Source organism: Plodia interpunctella, chromosome 22, assembly GCF_027563975.2.
Source record: "Plodia interpunctella isolate USDA-ARS_2022_Savannah chromosome 22, ilPloInte3.2, whole genome shotgun sequence".
In the NCBI taxonomy this organism is placed as follows: domain Eukaryota; kingdom Metazoa; phylum Arthropoda; class Insecta; order Lepidoptera; family Pyralidae; genus Plodia; species Plodia interpunctella.
In genome coordinates, this window is record NC_071315.1 from 2,516,002 (window position 1) to 2,539,120 (window position 23,119).

The window sequence follows — 23,119 nt, forward strand, 5'->3', positions numbered from 1 at the left end:
TTATTTTTTGTTAAAGCACATTTATTAGGATTTAGATTATTTAGGATTGTAATCAAATTTATTTCTTGAATTCAACGAATCAAATAAATCATTCACAACTTGAACAAAATCAGCTGTATTTTTGGCTGTTGTACTTTGCAGTTCTCCAGCTGCAGCAACTGAATGTCTTAAAACTTGTACGGCGTATTTCACCCGCATTTTTTTGAAATTTATTAGGCTTTAAGTGCACCGGGGTTAATTTATTGATTGATTTACTTTTATTATTTTTATCTACATTATATACATTAATAATATCATTAAATGAAATCCCATTACCATTTAAATCAAAATATTTGTCAATCAAATTATTTCTGAATTTTTTAAATCAAATGCGGTATATCAAAAATTTTACGATTATCTATAATATATATGGTTCCATATTTTGTTGCCCCCATGGATTTGATCGCCTTAACATTTGTTGTTGCCTGGTCACATACAATCACTTTCGGTAATAATCCACATGCGAATAATCTGTTAATTAAAAATTTAATTAAATTAATCAACTTGTCAGAGTTCACATTTTTGTGTGATAAAAAGTATGCTATAGGAATTTTCAAATTATTGTAAATACCTCTAACTACAAATACAAGTGCATATCTGGCTTCCACGGGGGAAAGATCGCCTCCACCAAAGTCTTCGAATCCCTCCACCAAATCAATTTTTTTTTAATATTCTAAATCAGTTTTAATGCTCATCTCATCAAAACAAATTGCACATGATTTATATTATATAGATTGAACAACAAATTTGCGATAAATATTTTCAAAAATATCATTTAATCCCAGTAAACAGTTGGTGGATTACAACCAATTTTGAATGGTAGTGGGAGCAGCTAGCAAGAAGCCTCCTTTTCTTAAATATTTAAAGTGGCAGGAGACTTACAGTAAAGTGACATGCACGTTTTTTTCCACTTCTGTCCATTGTTTTTTTCCTTTTTTGAATTGCATCATTATCAAATTTTGAGCTAAGAGCGCTTGTAGACGTCCGTTTTTTTCACCGGATAACGGACCGTGAATAAACGGCTATCCTTGTATACATATTTTTTTTACCGGATGGATGGACTGCCGTCTATATGCGTTAGTTTTGAACTGGTAGTCAGAGATTACACACGTGTGAAATGTCGAATAATAAGAAAAAAAAACTCGTATTGGCCTACTATTTGTACAAGAAGAAACAAAAAGAAATAGAAAAACGTAAAAGGTCATCGTGGGTGCATCCTATATTATTGGAAAGGGAAAAATATGGTGCATTTCAAACTCTTTTTACGCAGTTGGAAGAAGATGAAACTAAATTTTACAATTATTTTCGGATGAAGAAAGAAACCTTTCAACTATTATTAACAGCCATATATGATAAAATAAGACACGAGGATACTGACATGCGTAAATCTATTTCCCCGGCAGAGAGATTAGCCGTTACGATAAGGTATGTTAAAGAGATGTTCAATTTCAAATTATAGAAAAGGGGATTGATTACCTGTATTAATTAAAACAAAATTTAGTAGGTAGTAATTGTTTTATTATACTCAAAAAATAAATTAAGGAGTTTTAGAAAAATCGAAATCGTAATCAGGCGATGTGATTGAACTTAATTCAGTAATAATTGAAGATTGGGAATCATCTTGCTGCATGAGTTCTTGAGGCATCCTGGATGTGGATGGAATGGGTTGTGTTGGTTGATATTCGTGTATCCTGTAGTCGGGTGTAGCCGTAGTGTAGCCTCGATTAATATTGTAATTGTAATTTTGCTGCTGCATGGACGCTTGATTTCTCCGAGTTAAATTTCTCATAACTTTAATGATTTCATATTGGAATTCAACATAATCGTCATCACTATACTTGTCTACAATCGGAGCAATACCTTTGAAAAAACACATACTCTTACTCTTGTCTTCATCTTCAACTGATTTAATTAAAGTAAGCATTTGTCGATCAACTTCGCTACAGTCTGTCTTTCTCTTCTTGCTTGTTTTTGTTAAATCGGTAGTATTGGCTGGTGCGGTAGGGTGAGATTGTGTGATGTTTTTTTCTGATGTAATACTTGCTTCCGTTGTTCGGCGAGTCACAATTTTACACAAAAAGAGCATTTGATCGTAGAATTTATATTTTCGTAGACTTTTTGCACCAGAGCCGGATTTACATTCCTTAACTTTTTTGTGATATTTCATCCAGTTATCTCTTGCATTGTTCCATTTTTTTATGATATCTTTGCCTAAAAAAGAAAAAATTGTTACAGATATTTAGCTGCAGGGAACACATTTAGTGATCTACATTACAGTTTCAGAATGGGTATAAAAACTATCAGCTGTATTGTACAAGAAGTATTTGAAGCATTGTGGGAAACCCTTTCTCCAATTTATATGAAACTACCATCGGAAGACGAATGGTTAACAATAGCAAAAAATTTCGAGACCAATGCAAATTTTCCTCATTGCTTGGGAGCCATTGACGGAAAACATATTAGAATCATCAAGCCAGAAGAAAGTGGATCAATGTTTTTCAACTACAAGCTCTATTTCTCAATAGTATTAATGGCCGTGGTAGACACAAACTATAATTTTGTTTTTATTGATGTTGGAGCCTACGGCAAAGAATGCGATTCAGCAGTATTTAAAGAAACAGAATTTTGGAAAAGAATAGTAGGCGATAAATTAAATATTCCTCGACCTAAGCAGTTGCCAGGTGCAGGCAGTGAGTTACCTTATGTATTTGTTGCTGATGAAGCTTTCGCTTTACATCAACACGTACTTCGTCCTTACGGTGGGCATCAACTTGACTCAATAAAAAAAAATTTCAATTATCGTCTCACAAGAGCGCGACGCTACGTCGAATGCGCATTTGGTATTTTATCCAATAAATGGAGGATTTTGCATAGACCATTAAATGTTTCAACAGATACTGCTGTTAACATTGTAAAAACATGCTGCTTATTACAAAACATAATTCATAAAGTAGAGGGTATTGCTAATAATGCTACTGACACTGCTAGTTCACACATGGTGTCTACTCTATGCCATTTGCCTCGTTCCCATTCAACACGAGGTAATGTAACAGCAAATATGATTCGTAACAAATATGCAGAGTATTTCATGTCACCAGTAGGGCGTGTACCATGGCAAAATCAACATGCATAAAAATAATGAAAATAAAATGTTACTTACCAAAATCATTTTTTTCTTTCTCGGACATCGTTTCAAAACCTTCATTTAACGCAAGACAAATTTCTCTCCAAGCGGCAAAACTCGACTGTCTATTTTTATAGCACTCTTGGGTTTTGTCCCACAGTACAGGCCTATTTTCAACCAAACTTATTAACAATTCCATGTCAATATTACCCATTTTTAAAAGAACGCAGGTAGACGGCACTCAATTAACAGAAAACAGGCAATACGTCCGGCAGCGTCAACACGCACCAATACACTGGCGTGGATGACCGCCATTTCTTACACCGGACCGGTGTCCGTCGCGCCGAGGGGAAGGGGTGGTGCATCCGGCGTAAATTGTTCGCCGGACCGATGTCCGGTGCATGTACATACATTCATTATAATTCATACACCACCGCGAATCCGGCAAAAAACACGGTCCGTTATCCGGTGAAAAAAACGGACGTCTACAAGCGCTCTAATTCCCCTTTAAACTTCATTTTATTTAAATCTACCAAATTTTAGTTTTTTTTTGATAATTTAATACTTTTCTCTCTATAACTTTTTAAAAGTTTACTTGTGTTTTTTAAAGATCTTTTCAATTTTTTACACCTCGGTGTATCCTTATAGTCATTTTCTTGTTCCCAGTTTTTTCTCGGAGTTGTCGGTCTACATTCTTCTTCCTCCATAGTATTTTTTTATTTTTCATACCGGGATAAACCCTTGTTGGTGGTATAACTTTTAGTTCGGATGACATTTGAGCTAGTAAAAAACAAAAACAAAAAAAAAATCATGGAATATGCAAAGTAAATCTACAACATAATTGCAGACTAAAAGAGATTTTTGTACATTTACATACGTTAAAGTTTTGTGCTGGCTTGAATTATGATAACGAAGAAATGTATTTCCTTCCCGATTTACATACGAGACTAATGCCCCGTATTCATGGTAAACATTTGTTTAGCAACAGTTGCTAAACATTGTTGGTGAGCGGCGAGAATGTTGCTAGCAACTATGTTTAAATCAATACAGGTTGTCCACACGCCAGTCTGCGTTAAAATGTTGCCCGAGGAGGTAGTGTTGTTGTGTTCTCTGTATCAGATGTATAGAATCTCTAATAAAAAAAAGAGAAAAAGATGGTGGATTCGAAATTATCTTTTGCAAAGGGAAAATTTGATGAGTGACCTCAGAATGACAGATGGATCATTTTGTAACTTTACGAGAATGTCGAAAAGTGATTTCGAACATCTTCTAGAAATGATTGGTCCATCAATAGCCAAAAGGGAAACAAATATTCGTCAGCCAGTTTCACCTCAAACGAGGCTGGCTATAACATTACGGTATCTTGCAACCGGAGATTCATACAGTTCTCTTTCATACACATTCAGAGTATCAAAACAATTGATTAGCAAAATTATACCAGATGTATGTCAAGAACTAATTAACTCACTAGCAGGATATGTCAAGGTACAAGAACACTATTTGTGTAATCAAGTATTTTATTAATTAAAAAACACAAAAAAAACAGTGTATGCTATTGCGTTGATTCATCACTGAGATAGTTAACTAAGTTTAGTATAGCCGAATCTTCTGTTTCGTCTTGTAATGCATCTAGTCTATTTGTTTCGTGTCTCTCAATTTCCCTTATTTCAGTTTCCTGAACATTATTTGGTGTTGATGATGGATGAGAAGATGCCGTTTGATATCCATATGTATTATATCGTCCCATTTTTAATTCATACAGTATATTATTAATATGGTACTTTGCCTGTGTCACGGCTTGGTCATCTTTAACACTTCTTAATTCAGCAGCAATATATTCACCATATATATCAAATGGATCCTTCTTCTCCTTTTCATCCATCTTTTTTTTAGCACTTTTCAAAACCTCTAATATTTCATTTGATTCATCTGTCTTATTTCTTTTCCTCGAAGATGTAGATGTTGTAGCATTCGGCCTTGGTGATTGAGATGGCTCTGACTCCATACCACTTTCAAGTGCATTGTTTTCATCTACCTGTAAATTATTATCTTATTATATATTTATTTATTTTTTAGGTTCCAAGTTCGGAACAAGAATGGAAACAAATAAGTCGTGAATTCGAAATACGATGGAATTTTCCACATTGCATTGGGGCCATTGATGGGAAACACGTTATGATTGTGGCGCCAAATAATTCTGGAAGTGAATACTACAATTATAAAAATCAGTTCAGCATGGTACTTATGGCAATTGCAGATGGCAATTACAACTTTATTTACGCAAATTATGGAGCTAAGGGTCGGTCGTCCGACAGTGGAATATTTCAGGAAACACCGTTTTATAATGCATTGTTAGAAAACTCACTTAAACTGCCACGGCCTGAACCAATAACACAAGGCGGAACAGAAATGCCGTATGTAATTGTAGGTGACAGTGCTTTCGCGCTAACGGAGAACATCATGAAACCATATCCTGGCATTCATGAACGTGGGAACAAAAAGCGTATATTCAATTACAGACTATCAAGAGCTAGGAGGATTATAGAAAATGTTTTTGGCATTTTATGTGTGGTGTTCCGTGTATTCACTAAACCTATTCCGTTAAAACCAGCCAATTGTGAACTCGTGGTAATTGCTTGTGTATATTTACATAACTTCTTAAGACGTAACTCAGTTTCCAGATCCATATATACACCTCCACAAACTTTTGATTTTGAAGACTCTGAAGGTAACCTATTAGAAGGTTCTTGGCGAAGGGAACTAAGTTCGTTTCCTATGATTGATTTGCAAAGACGGGGCAGGCCTGCATCACAATCAGCTCTTTGTATTAGAGAACAGTTTGCCGATTACTTTATAACTCCAGAGGGAAGAGTTCCATGGCAAAATAATGTAGCGTAATTGTAATAATTTTACAGACAATAGTATAAAACAATTATATACAAAAACAACTTACTGTTTTATTCATAGTATCCGTTTCACCAGAAGTAGTTGCACCACATAACAAAAAATCCAATGGCTCGTAATAAATCCATTTACATTTTTCTATTACGCCGCTGCCTGTAGTTTTTTTTGCCGACATCTTTTTTTTCTCTCTAGTAAATTGAGTACGCAGTACATGTATTTTAGTTTCTACGTCTTTTTTGGGTATATTTAGGACTTGAGAAATTTCTTCGAATGCATCGTTCTTTTTGTTTCTATCTTTGTATTCTTTTATAGAACAATCCCATAATAATGGTTTTGATTGAAATAATTCTATTAATTGCATTATTTTATCATTGCTCCACACTACTGCCATGTTTATAAACTGTTGCAAACTCGTCCACACACGTCAACAATTGTCGCTAAACTGATGTTTAAGCCGCGTTTTCACTTGGCGACATGTCGCAGATACTTATCGCTCGACATTCACGTAGTTGTCTCTGCAAAAGTTGTGGGACAATGTCCCGCGACATATGACTTGTTCACATTGGCCAGTCGCGACCAGTATGTCGCCCGAGGAGGTAGTGTTGTTCAGTGCAGCTTACATAATAATTCGGAAGACCATAGCAAAACGTAAAAAAAAGAGGTGGTGGGTCCGAGAATATTTGCAACAAAGGGAAAGTTCAAGTTTACTAAGCAGTCTAAGGATGCGCGACGGATCTTTCGAAAATTTTACTAGAATGTCTAGAACCGATTTCGAGATACTTTTAAATATGGTTGGGCCGGCCATAGTCAAGCAAGATACAAAGTTTCGAAAATCTATCGACCCTCACATCAGACTCGCAGTAACATTGAGATACTTGGCAACTGGAGATAGCTATGGTTCATTGTCCTATACTTTCAGAGTGTCAAAACAAGTAATTTGTCATACTATACCAAAAGTTTGCCAAGAATTGATAAAGGCATTAAATTCTTTTGTAAAGGTAAGTATTTAATATTTTTTAATCTCATATACCCTTACTTACGGTAATAATACTACAAACGTTTACCGTAAGGTAAGGGTTACTATATACTTATGTGGTATTTTTAATTTTATATCGATATTTTATAATGTATGTTAATTTATTGATATTATACTTGAATTTCAGACTCCAACCAATGTAAATGAATGGAAAGAAAAATCACGTAATTTTGAAATATTATGGAATTTCCCTCACTGCATCGGAGCGATTGACGGAAAGCATGTGTTACTAGAAGCGCCACCAAATTCTGGCAGTGATTATTATAATTATAAAGAAAATTATAGCTTGGTTCTCTTAGCAATTGTGGATGCCGAGTATAACTTTGTATATGTTAACTGTGGTGCAAAAGGGAAATCGTCTGACAGTGGAGTGTTCCAGGAAACTCCATTTTATAAAGCACTTAATGAACAGCAACTGAATTTACCAGATCCCGAGCCACTGACCCAAGGTGGTCCGAATATAACATACGTTCTGGTGGGAGATAGCGCATTTGCTCTATCGGAAAATATGATGAGGCCCTATCCCGGCATTCATGAAAAGGGAAGCTTAAAGCGGATTTTCAACTACAGGCTCTCAAGAGCAAGAAGAATAGTTGAAAATGTTTTTGGCATTATGTCTGTAGTGTTTCGCGTATTTCGTAAAGCTATCCCATTACGTCCAGTAAACGCTGAATTAGTTGTAATGGCATGCGTGTACCTACATAATTTCCTGCGACGTAATACATCTTCAACCGCGCATTATACACTAAATACCACATTCGATTTCGAAGACGCTGCCCATAATGTTGTGGAAGGTTCGTGGCGAAGGGAATTGAGAAATAATAATATGAGAAACTTAAATATTCATGGCAGGCCTCCTCCTCAACCCGCTCAGGTAATAAGAAACCACTTTGCTGAATATTTCTCCAGTGCTCAAGGAAGTGTCCCATGGCAAACAAATCAAGCATAGTCTGTTAAAAATTTGAATGGAGTTTTTTATTGTCTAGGTTTAATGACCAAGGAATAAATGATAAGAATCTTAGTGTCCTTAGGCACATATTGAAAAACCACTAATAATAAATAAAAGATTTCATTAATTTTAAGTATTTATTTATTTCCCTTTGATATTTATTTCTTATATATAAATGTTTATAAAAGTGACAGAAAATCAAGGTTATTATTATATTATATTCTCAAATTGTCGAAATTCTATGTGAGTTGGTTCTGCAGATGCTCCATTATCATTATTAACATGAGAGGCATTAGCAGTGACGATATTATTATTAACAGAATTTGTTGAATAGGATGACTGTTGAGAAGCAGAACGGTATCCATAACTTTGATAACTTTGAGTATCGCTTGAATTAGATCCCATTGCGTTTTCTGTATAGTTATATTTTCCCATCCTAGCCTCTAATAAGATATTATTAATAAAGTACTTCGTCTGTAGCACAGCATGTTCATTCTTTAAGCGGTCTACACACCAAAGCCGCTGACCCGGCGGCACAGCCCGGCGGCTTAGTGCCGGCGGGTTAACCCGGCGGCTTCAGAATGTCCAAGCCGAACGACTTTGCCGGCGGCAATACCGGCGGCACGACAGCCGCGGCATGTGGTGTTCTAGTAATTGCCAAATAGTCGTAGAGATTGGACGTGTGTGTTGCGAATAATTCAGAAGTAGTATTTTCAGATTGACATGGAGGAGGACGATAACAGTGATTTAATAATAGCAGTTTGTGGAGTTATTATCGGTGGATCCCTCAACACACGAAAGTGTTGGGTTAGGCCAAGTTTAATGAGTCGCAATAAATACAGTACTTGTCAAAGATTAAGTGATTTAAGGGAAGACGACTTGGTTCTATACAAACCCATTTCTTTTAAGACTTTCCTGTCATTAACCAGTACCGACTTTGAATATTTACTGAATATTGTTGGACACAAAATAGCTAAACAAGACACAAATTACAGAAAAGCAGTTTCACCAGTAGAAAGATTGTCAATAACGTTAAAATACCTAAGCTCAGGAAATTCTTTTAGTAGCCTGTGCGACGTCTTTAAAGTATCTCCTCAACTAATTTCAAGCATTATTCCTGAAGTATGTGATGCTTTAGTTGAAGGACTTTCAGATTATGTGAAAATTCCAAGGAGTCAGGAAGGATGGAGAGAAATTGCAGATGAATATTTAAAAAGATGGCAAATACCCAATTGTCTTGGGTCAATGGATGGGAAACACATAAAACTTCAATGTCCCCCAAAAAGTGGAAGTGATTATATAAACTATAAAAAATATTTCAGTATTGTGCTCTTTGCTTTGGTAGATGCTGATTACAACTTTTTGTACGCTAATGTGGGATGTCAGGGTCGGATTTCAGATGGTGGGGTTTTTAATAATTCAGCATTATGTCGATTGTTAAATGATAATGAATTGAATATACCACATAAAACCCCTTTACCCGGAAGGAATCTACCAGTACCGTATTTTTTTTTGGGTGATGACGCGTTTCCTCTGCAACCCCATATTATAAAGGCTTATGATGGTAATCACACAATGGGATCATCTAAGAGGGTTTTTAACTATCGCGTATGTCGAGGGCGAAGAGTAGTTGAAAACGTGTTTGGGCAGTTAACACACAAATTTAAGATTTTTCATAGACCTATTCAGCTAATCCCAGAAAAAGCTACTACTGTAACTTTGGCGTGTATACATTTATTTAATTATATCAAACGAACCGCTGCAACTCAGCAAAATGAATACGATACTGAAAATAATCAAGGAGAAATCTTTCCCGGTGAATGGCGTAGACATCTTGAAAACGACAGTTGCTTAGATAATATGTCAGGAGAAGACAATCAAACCTCGGATACTACAGTGACCGCTGAGGATACAAGAGTGGAGTTGACTCATTATTTTCTTTCTAGTGTCGGAGGATTAGAATGGCAATATAACCAATAACTCAACTCATATAATCAATATTATTTTTAATCATTAAAGTAGTTCCATGTATTATCCATTAAATCTAAAATCGTAAATTACACAGTGAGATACACTTTTATTGTGATTCGTATAATAAAATTTTAAACAAAATAAGAAATGTGTTTTTGTAAACCAATAACATGATATTAACTATTGGTAGAAGTGTCACTAAACTAAAATTAAAACCTTGCTATTCCTTACGCACATATGTCAAGCTCTACTCGTGTGAAGGGAATAGTCAACACTAATTTTAAATTTAACTTTAATGGGGCTACCTATAGCTACCTTTATTATACCAAAAAGAAAATTAAATATTTATAACATATTTTGAAGATTACTTTATAACACTATCAGAAGGATTTAGAGCTAGGTATTCTTCAGCAAATGTTTCTAGTGACGAAGGTTGAATTGTTTGTGGATCTGAGTTTGTTTGGGCAGAGTATTCAGAAGAAGTTAAGTTATTTGTAGAAGGGCTTACAACCGCCTGTTGTAGTGAAGATGCTGTATAGTATCCTGGATGACTGTGTGAACTAGAAACACTACTTGGTCTTGCAAAATCCGTAAATGTATCGGATCTATATCCAGTTTCGGCTTCAAATATTATATTGTTGATCCGATGTCTCACAATAGCTTTCATTTGTCGATCCATTTGTCTTAACTGACCCGCAATATAATCTCCAAATAAACCATCCTCATCTTTTGTCACATTTGGTCGTTGGGAGACATTCTTCATAATATTCAATGCTTCGGATATCAACTCTTTATTAGGGTTGATTTTAGGACGTTTATTTCGTTGCCAAGTTGTATTTTCTGGCGACATCTGTGGTAAATCATTATGATTTGATTGTGAATCTCCTGGTGACATCTGTGGTAAATCATTTTGATTTGATTGTGATTCTCGTCTCGATTGTGAATCGTGGCTCGTCGACGGTGTGTCCTGCGAAAAAAGACGAAAAAGACTGACGTTTTACTTTAATTTAATAAAAAATAAATAAGTATCTCTAGTCAAAATCAACATTTATTGTGTATTTTTTTATTATGGATTTTATTAAAGGCACTGAATAAGTCTTCAACATTTCAATTACTTTTTTTTCAAACACATTTTTTTTACCTGAGTGGCAACTATTTTGCCAATGCCCGGGAAAGGGTTAAAATGTAAATACCAAGATACACTAATAAATAAACTAATATTATAATTATATGTCTATGGGGCCCTAGTTGCCTGATTATAAATAAAAAAAAAATATATCTTTACTTACAGTATCGGTGGTTCCAGTAGGCACATTTTTGTTCCGCAGAAAATTTAGTGATTTGTAGGCAAACCATTTACTATGATAAATACCATCAGTACCCGCACCAGACTTATTTGAATTATCTTCTTTTTTTTTCTCTCGGTAATAATGACTAGTTAAATTTTTTATCTTTCTCTCGATTTCCGGAACATCAGTAGCAAATTCACTGGCAATTTCATTAAATGCGTCGTAACGCTTTGGCCGGCTTTTGTAGTCACGGTTTTTTGGGTTCCATAATATTTCTTTTAAATGATAGAGGTCTATTAGTTTTATAACTGTTGCATCGTCCCACTCCATATTGGTTAGTTGATAAAAATAAAAGTGCCGACACTTCACAACAACAGAGAATGAATAAGTGATACGTCACTACTCTATGAAAGCCGGCGGGCAACTGACTGAGTGAGTGGAGAGGGATGCCGTCGGCATCGGCATGCTGCCCCGCCGGCTTGCCCGCGCGGGCGCAAGCCGGCGGCATGATTGTACAAAATAAGGCCGGCGGGTTGGGCCGGCGATCCGTGCCGCCGGGTCAGCGGCTTTGGTGTGTAGACCGCTTTATATTTCTTAACTCTGAAGCTATATAGTCGGCGTAAATTTGATATTCATCTTTTGGTTGATCCATCCTGGCTTTTGCACTCTTCATTATTTCATATACCTCACTCAGATCATCTTTTTTCCTTTTATTTTGAGTATTTGTAAGCGGCATTGGTTGCGTTGGTAATGGTGGCGGCGACGTTGGTGCTTCTGGTGGTTGCGTTAATACTTGCGATGCCGCTGGTATTTCTTCGTGTGCCACCGAACTTTCAGATGTCTATAAAAGGAAAAAAACAGTCTAAAACAAACATTAAATCACGCAAAAAAATTATACTATATGCTCGAATTGTTCCTAATTTTACTTTCTTTTCTGTCAAATTTGTAAACTGTAAAATATATATATATATTTATTTTATCTTATTTTTTTTATATTATTTACATATAATAATAATATGGCTCTCGATTAAAAATAAGGAACTCGGAAGTTATAAAGAAAACTTTAATCAGAATGTAACAGTAATGCGAGAGTACAATCAAATCTTAATTCTCGATAGCGTGTCGGTCGTAACTTCTACACGCGCCATCTTGTCAGCGTCCCTCACCCCGCGGGAAGTGGGGCGACCATCTACTTAATGGCAGTCAGATTCCCACAGATAGAAATAAAGAAAACTTGAAATTAAACTAAGCTACTGATAAACACATTTTACACATTATGAGGAGCTTACCTGCGCATTCATAGAGTCCATACTGCCCGAACTTGTCGCCCCTTTTACTAGGAAAAGCAGCGAATCATACGCAAACCAGTTACTTTTGTGAACATCCCCACTTGCACTTCCTGTAGATTTTGAGCTCGCTATTTTTTTTCTCTCCCTGAGAAACTGAGACCTTATGTTGTGTATTTTTCCCTCGACGTCTTTTCTAGGTTTATTTAATGTAGTCGCGATAGATTCCCATGCATCATTTTTTTTTATTTTGTTTTTATAATCACTATGTGAAGTGTCCCACAATATTTGCGAATTTTGATACAACTCGATAAGGGTCAATATTTGCTCACTGGACCACACTACTGCCATTTTTAGAACACAAAGCGACACACGTTCTCACTACTCAAAGCCTGTCCGGCGACTGTCGCGGGACACGGGAGTCGCGCATGTCGACGCTCAGCGAGCGTCGACATGCGACCTGTCCGGCGACACGTAAATGTCCCCTGCGATGTCGGGCGATATCGCGCGCGACGTCGCCCGACACGTAGAATTGATGTCGAGCGACAGAGTCGCGGGACAAATGTCCCTTAGTGAAAACGCGGCTTTAAGCCACGGATACACTAGGGGACAAATGGAGCAACATGTTGCGGAACATGTTGCTCAACAACTACGTGGAATGTGCCGAGATACATGTCGCGGAACATTTTGTCGACCACACTTCTCAGTGTTTATAGAAATGTCGCCCGAGGAGGTTGTGGCTATTAGTGCTGCGTACATAGTAATTATATCGAGTGTGTTGAAACGTAAGAGAAAGAGAAGGTGGTGGATGCGGAATTTCTTATTACAACGAGAAAGAAGAGTAAATATTCTAAGTGATCTCCGAATGTCTGACGGATCGTTTGTGAATTTTACTCGCATGTCATCATCTGATTTTGAAACTTTGTTGCAAATGATCGCATCTTCCATAGCCAAACAGGATACAATATTACGAAACGCTATTAGTCCTCATATCAGACTTGCCATTACATTGAGGTACTTGTCGACTGGAGATTCTTATGCTTCTTTGTCGTACACTTTTCGAGTGTCAAAACAACTGATACGTAAAATAGTACCAGAAGTTTGTAAAGAACTGATAAATAAATTGAAGATATGTGTAAAGGTAAGTTAAAGAAAACGCATATATTTTATTTATAATTGTATTTTAATCTTCAGTAAAATAAATTTTAAAGAGTACGAGATGGATATAGCGACCAACGTAAATTAATTAGTATTAGTGCCATCAATGCTATTAGTGTTCGAGGAATCCATAGTTTCAAGTATATCTTGTATAATATGCTCTTCAGAAGGCTCGGGGCTAATATCACTGGATGCAGTGCTATAGCCCTGTTGAACAACTGGCTGGCTTTGATTATTATAAATTGTACGGTATTTTCCTAAGCGTGCATCTAATAAAATATTATTAATATAATATTTAGCCATAATTACACTGTGTTCGTCATTTAATGCACGTAACTCAGTTCCTACGTACTGTCCATAAACATCGAATTCATCTCGGGACATCATTCTGTTTTTAGCAGCATGCAGAACTTCATAAGCCTCCTCTAATCTATCTTCATTGGGGTGGCTCCTCTTGCGAGTTGGTCGCGACGATGAAGGTGTTGGTGCAGGGGTTGTAGGTTGCTCTGCTTGATCAATGGTAGATTGCGATTCTAGTTGATGAGGAGATTGAAATTCTGGAACGGTAGATTGAGACTGTAGAACGACATCTTCATCCGGAGACGAAATCGTGTTTTGGCTTTGTGGACTCTGAAAAATTAATGATATAAATATTAAATCAATTATTATAATAAGGATAGACTATAAAACACGTATTGTATTATTTCAAACATCTGTTAGACATGAATCCTTAATTATTAGTACGTAAAAATAGTATTTAATGTTTAATAATTTCTTTACAGGTCCCAGCTACTGCAAATGAATGGAAAGCCAAGGCTAGAAGCTTTGAAAATATATGGAATTTTCCGCATTGCGTTGGATCTATAGACGGTAAACACGTTTTGATCCAAGCTCCTTCGAATTCTGGAAGTGACTATTTTAACTATAAAGAACAATTTAGTATTGTCCTATTGGGTATTGTCGATGCAAATTACAATTTTATCTATGCAAATTGTGGTGCTAAAGGAAAATCTTCTGACAGTGGAGTATTCCAAGAGACTGCTTTTTATAAAGCTTTGGCTGATAACCAACTCAACTGGCCGACTCCAGACCCAATACGACAAGATGGGCCGAATATGCCTTACGTACTTGTAGGAGACAGCGCCTTTGCACTGACAGAAAACATGATGAAGCCATATCCCGGTAATCATGACGTGGGTACAACAAGACGCATTTTCAACTATCGACTGTCAAGAGCTAGAAGAATTGTCGAAAATGTGTTCGGTATCTTAGGTGTTGTATTTCGTATATTCCGAACTCCCATAACCATCCTACCCTGTAATGCTGAACTTGTTGTAATGGCGTGCATATACCTCCATAATTTTTTAAGGCGAAATAGTCAATCGAGATCACTGTACAACCCACATGGAACTTTTGATTCTGAAAATGTGGATCACGATATTTTAGAAGGATCTTGGCGCAGAGAAGCTGGCTCTGTTAATATGTCGAATTTAAATGCTATGGGACGACGCTACCCTGAATCTGCTATGGAAATAAGAAACAAATTTGCTGAATATTTCATGAGTGAAGAAGGACGTGTTCCCTGGCAGAATAATTTTTAAATGAATAAACTAGTATTGTACTATATTTTTTCTTTTAATGTTATTGAACAACGTCAATCCTTTTAGAAGTGAAGTCTTGTGGGTGAGGTGTGTACAAATCTTAGTTAATGTAAATAATACATATTATATTAGTAGTGATAAGGTGAAATAATAATAAAATAAGTGATAAGATAAAAAAATACAGCATCATATGGGCAGAAAAAAGGAAATAGAAATAGAAGAAAGTTTAAATTAATAAATTAAGTATGTATAAATTTAGCTACCCGTGCGAAGCCGGGGCGGGCCGCTAGTAAATATAAATAAATTAGAAATAAAAAAGCATAACTTACGTTTGTGTCCAAAGTGTCCAAGCTTCCAGACGTTGTGGCTCCCTTTAGCAAAAATTTCATTGCATCATACGCAAACCATGCACTGGACTTCACGTCCTCTCGTCCACTGCCAGTAGTTTTTGACGATTTCACTTTCTTCCTTTCTCGGACAAATTGCGAACGCAGGGTATGTACTTTGGCTTCTATTTCTTTTCTAGGCAATTTAAGCGCCTTGGCAATATCCTCCCATGCATCATTTTTCTTTATTTTATTTCGATAGTCACGGTGTGAAGTATCCCATAACAAGTCACGACTTTCGTAAAGCTCAATAAGCAAAAGCACGGTATCATTTCCCCACACAACAGACATTTTAAAGGCACGTTGCGTACGCGACTATACTCGGTGACAAATGCCGCAACACTGACGCGGGACACATGCGCTCGCTCACGAGGCGGGAGCAAGCAACATGCCCCGCGTCACGTACAATGTTGTGGGTCATGTTGCGGGACACTATGCAACGTTGCAGCGTCACGTATATTTTGTGTTGCGCGTCATGTTGCGGGACAAAATGTTCCCTAGTGTATCCGGGGCTTTAAGCTGTCTACACACCGAAGCCGCCGGCCCGCCGGCACGAGCCCTGCGGGTTAGTGCCGGCGGGTGGACCCGGCGGCTTTAGAAATTGCGAGCTGGATATTTTTACCGGCGGCACGACAGTCGCGGCATGCAGTGTTCATAATTAGTGATTGCCAAGTGCTCGGGGAGTGCGCGCGTGTCTTTCGTGTTTTCTAATTTTATTAAATTATTAAGCAAATTCGATCTGAATATGGCTGGTAAATTTCTTGATGTTGGATTACGATTACAACCGCCCCTCATTCTATAAATTCCAAATAAATTTTCAATCACATCTTGATTTAATCGATACGTCATAATGAATTTAACCTCGGTGACCTTAGAGAACTCCTCGCTGGAGAACTGCAACACATCATTGATTGTGTACCCTCAAAACACGGAGGGCTTGTGAATTTAATTGAAATATTTTTCGTAATCATTTTCTTCAAATCAGCAAATAATGATTTAACCTTAATCAACGATTGATACACATGCGTATTTTTATTTTTTGTTAAAGCACATTTATTAGGATTTAGATTATTTAGGATTGTAATCAAATTTATTTCTTGAATTCAACGAATCAAATCATTCACAACTTGAACAAAATCAGCTGTATTTTTGGCTGTTGTACTTTGCAGTTCTCCAGCTGCAGCAACTGAATGTCTTAAAACTTGTACGGCGTATTTCACCCGCATTTTTTTGAAATTTATTAGGCTTTAAGTGCACCGGGGTTAATTTATTGATTGATTTACTTTTATTATTTTTATCTACATTATATACATTAATAATATCATTAAATGAAATCCCATTACCATTTAAATCAAAATATTTGTCAATCAAATTATTTCTGAATTTTTTTAATCAAATGCGGTATATCAAAAATTTTACGATTATCTATAAATATATATGGTTCCATATTTTGTTGCCCCCATGGATTTGATCGCCTTAACATTTGTTGTTGCCTGGTCACATACAATCACTTTCGGTAATAATCCACATGCGAATAATCTGTTAATTAAAAATTTAATTAAATTAATCAACTTGTCAGAGTTCACATTTTTGTGTGATAAAAAGTATGCTATAGGAATTTTCAAATTATTGTAAATACCTCTAACTACAAATAAAAGTGCATATCTGGCTTCCACGGGAGAAAGATCGCCTCCACCAAAGTCTTCGAATCCCTCCACCAAATCAATTTTTTTTAATATTCTAAATCAGTTTTAATGCTCATCTCATCAAAACAAATTGCACATGATTTATATTGTGTAGATTGATCAACAAATTTGCGATAAATATTTTCAAAAATATAATTTAATCCCGGTAAACAGTTGGTGGATTACAACCAATTTTGAATGGTAGTGGGAGCGGCTAGCAAGAAGCCTCCTTTTCTTAAATATTTAAAGTGGCAGGAGACTTACAGTAAAGTGACATGCACGTTTTTTTCCGCTTCTGTCCATTGTTTTTTTCCTTTTTTGAACTGCATCATTATCAAATTTTGAGCTAATTCCCCTTTAAACTTCATTTTATTTAAATCTACCAAATTTTTGTTTTTTTTTTGATAATTTGATACCTTTCTCTCTATAACTTTTTAAAAGTTTACTTGTGTTTTTTAAAGATCTTTTCAATTTTTTACACCTCGGTGTATCCTTAGTCATTTTCTTGTTCCCAGTTTTTCCTCGGAGTTGTCGGTCTACATTCTTCTTCCTCCATAGTATTTTTTTATTTTTCATACCGGGATAAACCCTTGTTGGTGGTATAACTTTTAGTTCGGATGACATTTGAGCTAGTAAAAAACAAAAACAAAAAAAATCATGGAATATGCAAAGTAAATCTACAACATAATTGCAGACTAAAAGAGATTTTTGTACATTTACATACGTTAAAGTTTTGTGCTGGCTTGAATTATGATAACGAAGAAATGTATTTCCTTCCCGATTTACATAACTAACGACTTTGACTAAGTAGGCATGAATTGTATAAATGTGAAACGAAATTAGATCATGGATATTATTCTTATTTATCGATTTTGTTACTAACTGTATGACTGAGTTAACCCGCCAGGTCTACTTACTTGTCATGCAAGCTTTATAAAACGTTAACGTAAATGAAAATAATTTTTGTGTGAATCTGATTTTGGGAACGTGGTTCTGGAGCAAAATAAATACTCGATCAGAAGGTAGGAATCGATCGAATCGAATGAATGAATTTATTGCACAATTGTAGCTGTATATATACAAAAATATTTACAAAGAGAAAGCGTATTAACCAATCAAACAATCGGAATTATTCTTCGCTGTCCTTGTCCAACGCATGCTCTCCTTGTCGCATAGGCGCGTGGGCCGATGCGGCGCACGGCGATTTTGCGGTATCTATAAATAGGTCCCGCAGTGGCGTGGCTCTTTCTATCCACGGCGAACGGAAGTCTGCGTGTGCTTCACTCGACGACGGCGGCGAGCGCGGCGATACATCGCGACGGTGCATGAAGATGATGCGTTGTAGTTCTTATGAGAACTGAGTGCATGTTTCTTGACGAACATTCTTATTTCTTGGCGAACTGAAGACTGGGTCTTGCCTGTGATGTGAAGTGCGTGTTCTTTTCAGAGCTGCGTACTTCCTCTGTTTCTTTGCGACGGAGTTAATAAATATAGTGCTTGTGCTTGTGTGTGCTTTTCCTTGGTAAATCCTTGGTTTTGGTTATTTGGTTCTGTATGGTAACGGTGGTGGTAATGTTGTGGTAGCCACAGTGCTCCCCCTCAAGTGAAACATACTGGTAGCTTGACTGAACGGCCAAAACGTGTTATCTTAAAGCGCAATACACATTGAGCCCGCCGGGCCGCCGACATATGTCGGCAACTTTTTGTCGGCGGTCTAGTTGGCGGCTCAAGTCGGAAAATTTGGTCGGCGGCATGTCGGCGGCTTGAGATGAGAAATTTATTTGGCAGTCAGTGATTGCCGCGTGTCGATAAAGGTTGTGTGGTTGTGTCATATAATTTTGATGGTGTATCTTCGATAATTCAGTAAATAGAAATAATCTTAAAAATGGACGATGGCAGTGATCTGTTGATAGCAGCTTGTGGAATGTTTATTGCTGGATCGCTGCAAAGAAAACGAAGCTGTTGGGTTAGACCTAGTTTACTGAGTCGCAATTGTTATAGCAATCGTGACAGATTAAGAGATTTGAAAGCAGATGACTTGATTGTACAAAATCCCATACATTTTCAAACATTCATGAAATTAACCAATACCGACTTTGAATATTTATTAAATATTGTTGGGCCGAGAATAGTTAAAAAAGATACAAATTACAGAACTGCAATTTCGGCACAAGACAGATTAGCAATAACATTAAAATACCTGAGTACGGGCGAATCATTCATTAGCCTTTGTGACGTGTTCAAAGTATCTCCTCAAATTATTTCATACATTATCCCAGAAGTATGCCAAGCTATAATCGATGGCCTTTCCGAGTATGTAAAGGTAATTTTTTTTTAAATAAATCTAAGTATTAATAATTATAAATTTTAAATACATGTATATTTTTTGTGCTTTTTGGTTTAGTTCGAAGTATAATTTAGTTGATGTTTTTATTTTAGATTCCGAGAACTTCAAACGAATGGAAAAAAGTTGCAGATAGATATCTGGATAGATGGAATGTTCCTAATTGCCTTGGATCAATGGACGGAAAACACGTAAAAATTCAATGTCCACCAAGAAGTGGAAGTGAATATTTTAACTATAAATCTTATTTCAGTATTGTACTATTTGCATTAGTGGATGCAGATTACAAGTTTTTATACGCTAATGTGGGATGTCAGGGTCGTATTTCAGATGGCGGTGTGTTTAATAGCTCTGCGTTATGCAGAATGTTAAATAACAATTCTTTAAATTTGCCTGACAACAAACCTTTACCTGGGAGAAATATACCAGTGCCTTATTTTTTTTTGGGTGATGATGCTTTTGCATTACAAACCCACATTATAAAACCTTACGATGGTAATCACACAAAAAGATCTCCCAAAAGAGTTTACAATTATCGTATATGTCGAGGACGAAGAGTTGTTGAAAATGTGTTTGGCCAGTTAACCAGCAAATTTCAAATATTCAAGAGACCTATCCAGCTATGTCCACAAAAAACTGCTATTGTGACATTGGCCTGTGTACATTTGTTCAATTATATAAAAAAAAATATGCAGCGAAACGAATATGATTCTGAAAATGATAACGGAGAAATCATACCAGGTGAATGGCGCACAGTAACTCCTGAAAATAATTGTTTTGTTGCCTTGCCAAGAGAGGTCAATACAAATCTGTGCCCTGAAGATACAAGGAACGAGTTGGTTGAATATTTTCTCTCCGATGTCGGAAGCTTAGAATGGCAGTATGATCAATGATCAATTTAATCAAAAACTAAATTAAAAGATTTAATAAAAAACATAATATTGATAGTTATATTTTAATTTGTGTTTACAATTAGTGACTCTTAATCATAACATTTCAAAAGACAGATTTATTTCTTGATTACTTTTCTCATGCTAAGCTATATTTATTTCAAATTATAAGAGTATAATAAAGATCTTAAAGAAAGAAAATTAATTTTCATTTATGGATTTGAAAACGTTCTGTATATCTTGGCTGCTTATACGTTCACTATTAGAACTTTCATCAAGCGCTACTGGTACCGAAGATTCAACTCCAGGAAGTTGCGGATGAGGGCTTATGTTGATGGGATATTCAGATGAAGGGTTTGTATTTGGCTGATTATAAGGATTTGTGGTGGTAGAATGCTGATGATCCGGGCTCGTAATAGTAGAATATACAGATGATGAGCTGTTAGAAGGATATGCATTTGGCTGATCATTTGGAGAACCTGTATAGTACCCTGGATGACTTCGGGAGCTAGAGGGTCTTGCGTAATCTGCATACATATCTGTCTGATATCCAATTTCGGTTTCAAAAATAATGTTATTTATTCGATGTTTTACTATTGCATTTGTTGATTTATCCATTTTTCTCAGTTTTGCTGCAATATATTCTCCAAAAAGAGTGTCTTCATCTTTTTCTTGTGTTTGATTTTGTCGATCGGAGACAGATTTCATAATATTCAGAGCTTGTGACATCATTTCATTGTTTAGATTTTTTCTGGGACGTTTAATTGTGTCATCGGCAAATGAATGAGATGAATCATTTTGCTGGGGTTGTACAACACTGCTTTCGTTTGATGTCTCCTGAAAATAAAATATATTTAATCTGTTGTATTGTGTTATATAGAAAGTAAAGATAAATAATTTAGTCAAAATTAAAATCGGATGTTATTTTATGAACAGTGAGCATATGTAAAATATTGTATCAGTGTCGTTAAAACATATGAAGCGAACAAAAATTTTTTTTCAATGATGTTTTTATTTTATTCCCTTTAAAATATCTTAAAGCACAGTGACCTTGTGGAAATAATAAACAAGGACATTTGTAACAAAGGAAAACCCCTAATAAAAAAGGAGGCGGAGCTTAGCGAGTGGGGGACTAAAAAAACACGTTTTGTTACCCATTCGAATAACCCTGTATATGTATATTATTTACACTAGCTTTCCCCTCCGCGGCTTCGCTCGCGTTTCGTTATTCCCGCGGGAATTAGACATTTCCCGTGGGAATTGTATAGCCTATGATAGTCCCAAGGTCCACTTTATCTCCATACCAAATTTCATCACAATCGGTTCAGTAGATCCAGAGATTACCCCTTACAATTTAACAAAATACACACACAAACTTTACTTCTGTATAATATTCGTATAGATTTACATCTTACACACGTGATAACTTTTAAATATCCGATTGAGATGAGACAAAAAGTATTTTACTTCTACATAAATACTCTTGATAACATAATTATTATTTTCGATAAAGATTAATATTACGATACATATTTAACGTAGTTTTTTTTCTTCAGACGATTTAATAATTATTTTGAATACAAAATCGGTTATTGTGATTAAACCATGATAGCTAGATATATGTTCTCGCGGACTTTTTTAGGTATTAATGGGATCTACAAACTCGTAGTACATTATTTTATTCTATTGTCAATAGTTTTTGCAGCGCACGCAAAAATAGGTTTTCGATTTTACACCTTGTGATACAAAATAGCAATTTTATTACGGATCCCTAATTTTGAACAAAAAATAGCCTATAATAACCTTCCTCGATAAATGGACTACCCAACACTGAAACAATCATTCAAATCGGACCAGTAGTTCCAGAGATTAGCGCGTTCAAACAAACAAACAAACTCTGCAGCTTTATAATATTATTATTTTGAACTTGTTCTGTTCTGTACAATAAAAAAAATTTGGATAAAAATAATAAATGCATTTTTACTTACAGAATCGATCATGGCAGTAGGAGTATTCTTGTTTTGCAAAAAACTAAATGATTTATATGCAAACCACTTGCTCTGATATACACAATCTGTACCGATACCAGACTTTTTTGAGTCAGTCACTTTTTTCTCTCTCTATAATACTGACTTGTCAAGTTTTTAATTTTTCTTTCAATTTCTGATACATTTGTCTTAAAACGGTTTGCTATTTCGTTCAATGAGTCAAAACGCTTTGGTCGACTTTTATGATCTGGGTGTTTTGGATTCCACAATACCTCCTTCTCATGATAAAGATTAATTAACGTAAGACATTTTTCGTCGTCCCACTCCATGTCGTAAAAAAACAAGCACGTCACTACAGATCGAGTGTCGCCGGGCAACTGAGCGCAGGCGTACCCAAGCCGCCAACATGTCGGCGGGTAACACGCGCAGGCGCATGTTGCCGACATGATTCTGCCGCCGGGTTGTGTCG

General features: G+C 36.0%; 7 protein-coding genes and 1 pseudogene across 10 annotated transcripts in view; 3 read left to right on the plus strand and 5 right to left on the minus strand.

The window, feature by feature from the left end:
- Window positions 1–15,382, plus strand: part of LOC128679641 (uncharacterized) — a 56,898-nt gene extending 41,516 nt beyond the window's left edge. The window contains exons 1-3 of one of the 4 annotated variants that reach the window (XR_008405769.2): window positions 28–1,464; window positions 2,275–7,065; window positions 7,231–15,382. Coding sequence is in view for 1 of the 4 variants with exons in the window: in XM_053762026.2 (XP_053618001.1) it covers window positions 6,616–7,065; window positions 7,231–8,052 (1,272 nt within the window). In the remaining 3 variants the exon portion in view is untranslated. Of the gene's footprint in view, window positions 1–27; window positions 1,465–2,274; window positions 7,066–7,230 lie in introns of those variants that run through there. The other 3 variants (XR_008405768.2, XR_010370209.1, XM_053762026.2) reach the window with 3 other exon arrangements.
- Window positions 1,481–3,377, minus strand: LOC128679650 (uncharacterized). Its single transcript, XM_053762035.1, has 2 exons — window positions 3,200–3,377; window positions 1,481–2,250 (listed from the first exon to the last, which is right to left on the minus strand). The coding sequence occupies exons 1-2, from the start codon at window positions 3,375–3,377 to the stop codon at window positions 1,577–1,579; spliced, it is 852 nt and encodes a 283-aa protein (XP_053618010.1). The 3' UTR covers window positions 1,481–1,576.
- Window positions 9,548–11,642, minus strand: LOC128679646 (uncharacterized). The gene is made up of 2 exons (XM_053762032.2): window positions 11,313–11,642; window positions 9,548–10,990 (listed from the first exon to the last, which is right to left on the minus strand). Exons 1-2 carry the CDS (start codon window positions 11,640–11,642, stop codon window positions 10,388–10,390), a joined length of 933 nt encoding a protein of 310 aa, XP_053618007.1. The 3' UTR covers window positions 9,548–10,387.
- LOC128679654 (uncharacterized) lies at window positions 11,872–12,949 on the minus strand. The gene is made up of 2 exons (XM_053762039.2): window positions 12,602–12,949; window positions 11,872–12,153 (listed from the first exon to the last, which is right to left on the minus strand). Exons 1-2 carry the CDS (start codon window positions 12,947–12,949, stop codon window positions 11,872–11,874), a joined length of 630 nt encoding a protein of 209 aa, XP_053618014.1.
- Window positions 13,077–15,382, plus strand: LOC128679639 (uncharacterized). Its single transcript, XM_053762023.1, has 2 exons — window positions 13,077–13,739; window positions 14,539–15,382. The coding sequence occupies exons 1-2, from the start codon at window positions 13,077–13,079 to the stop codon at window positions 15,355–15,357; spliced, it is 1,482 nt and encodes a 493-aa protein (XP_053617998.1). The 3' UTR covers window positions 15,358–15,382.
- LOC128679648 (transcription factor Adf-1-like) lies at window positions 13,738–16,276 on the minus strand. Its single transcript, XM_053762033.2, has 2 exons — window positions 15,687–16,276; window positions 13,738–14,386 (listed from the first exon to the last, which is right to left on the minus strand). Exons 1-2 carry the CDS (start codon window positions 16,032–16,034, stop codon window positions 13,841–13,843), a joined length of 894 nt encoding a protein of 297 aa, XP_053618008.1. The 5' UTR covers window positions 16,035–16,276; the 3' UTR covers window positions 13,738–13,840.
- A 1,666-nt stretch (window positions 16,277–17,942) lies between these two features.
- On the plus strand, window positions 17,943–20,665 carry LOC128679896 (uncharacterized). The gene is made up of 2 exons (XM_053762392.2): window positions 17,943–19,751; window positions 19,868–20,665. Exons 1-2 carry the CDS (start codon window positions 19,314–19,316, stop codon window positions 20,663–20,665), a joined length of 1,236 nt encoding a protein of 411 aa, XP_053618367.1. The 5' UTR covers window positions 17,943–19,313.
- A 198-nt stretch (window positions 20,666–20,863) lies between these two features.
- Window positions 20,864–23,116, minus strand: LOC128679899 (uncharacterized; annotated as a pseudogene).
- Window positions 23,117–23,119: the final 3 nt, after the last annotated feature.

Bases quoted from the DNA above. Each gene is read 5' to 3' on its own strand.
- LOC128679650 (XM_053762035.1), bottom strand. From the start codon at position 3,377: ATGGGTAATATTGACATGGAATTGTTAATAAGTTTGGTTGAAAATAGG. The intron at 2,251-3,199 runs GTAAGTAACATT...TTTCTTTTTTAG, and splicing joins GAAAGAAAAAAATGATTTTG to GCAAAGATATCATAAAAAAA.
- LOC128679646 (XM_053762032.2), bottom strand. From the start codon at position 11,642: ATGGAGTGGGACGATGCAACAGTTATAAAACTAATAGACCTCTATCAT. The intron at 10,991-11,312 runs GTAAGTAAAGAT...CTTTTTTCGCAG, and splicing joins CTACTGGAACCACCGATACT to GACACACCGTCGACGAGCCA.
- LOC128679654 (XM_053762039.2), bottom strand. From the start codon at position 12,949: ATGGCAGTAGTGTGGTCCAGTGAGCAAATATTGACCCTTATCGAGTTG. The intron at 12,154-12,601 runs GTAAGCTCCTCA...TTCCTTTTATAG, and splicing joins TGGACTCTATGAATGCGCAG to ACATCTGAAAGTTCGGTGGC.
- LOC128679639 (XM_053762023.1), top strand. From the start codon at position 13,077: ATGTCCCCTGCGATGTCGGGCGATATCGCGCGCGACGTCGCCCGACAC. The intron at 13,740-14,538 runs GTAAGTTAAAGA...ATTTCTTTACAG, and splicing joins AATTGAAGATATGTGTAAAG to GTCCCAGCTACTGCAAATGA.
- LOC128679648 (XM_053762033.2), bottom strand. From the start codon at position 16,034: ATGTCTGTTGTGTGGGGAAATGATACCGTGCTTTTGCTTATTGAGCTT. The intron at 14,387-15,686 runs GTAAGTTATGCT...TTAATTTTTCAG, and splicing joins TGGACACTTTGGACACAAAC to AGTCCACAAAGCCAAAACAC.
- LOC128679896 (XM_053762392.2), top strand. From the start codon at position 19,314: ATGGACGATGGCAGTGATCTGTTGATAGCAGCTTGTGGAATGTTTATT. The intron at 19,752-19,867 runs GTAATTTTTTTT...TTTTTATTTTAG, and splicing joins GCCTTTCCGAGTATGTAAAG to ATTCCGAGAACTTCAAACGA.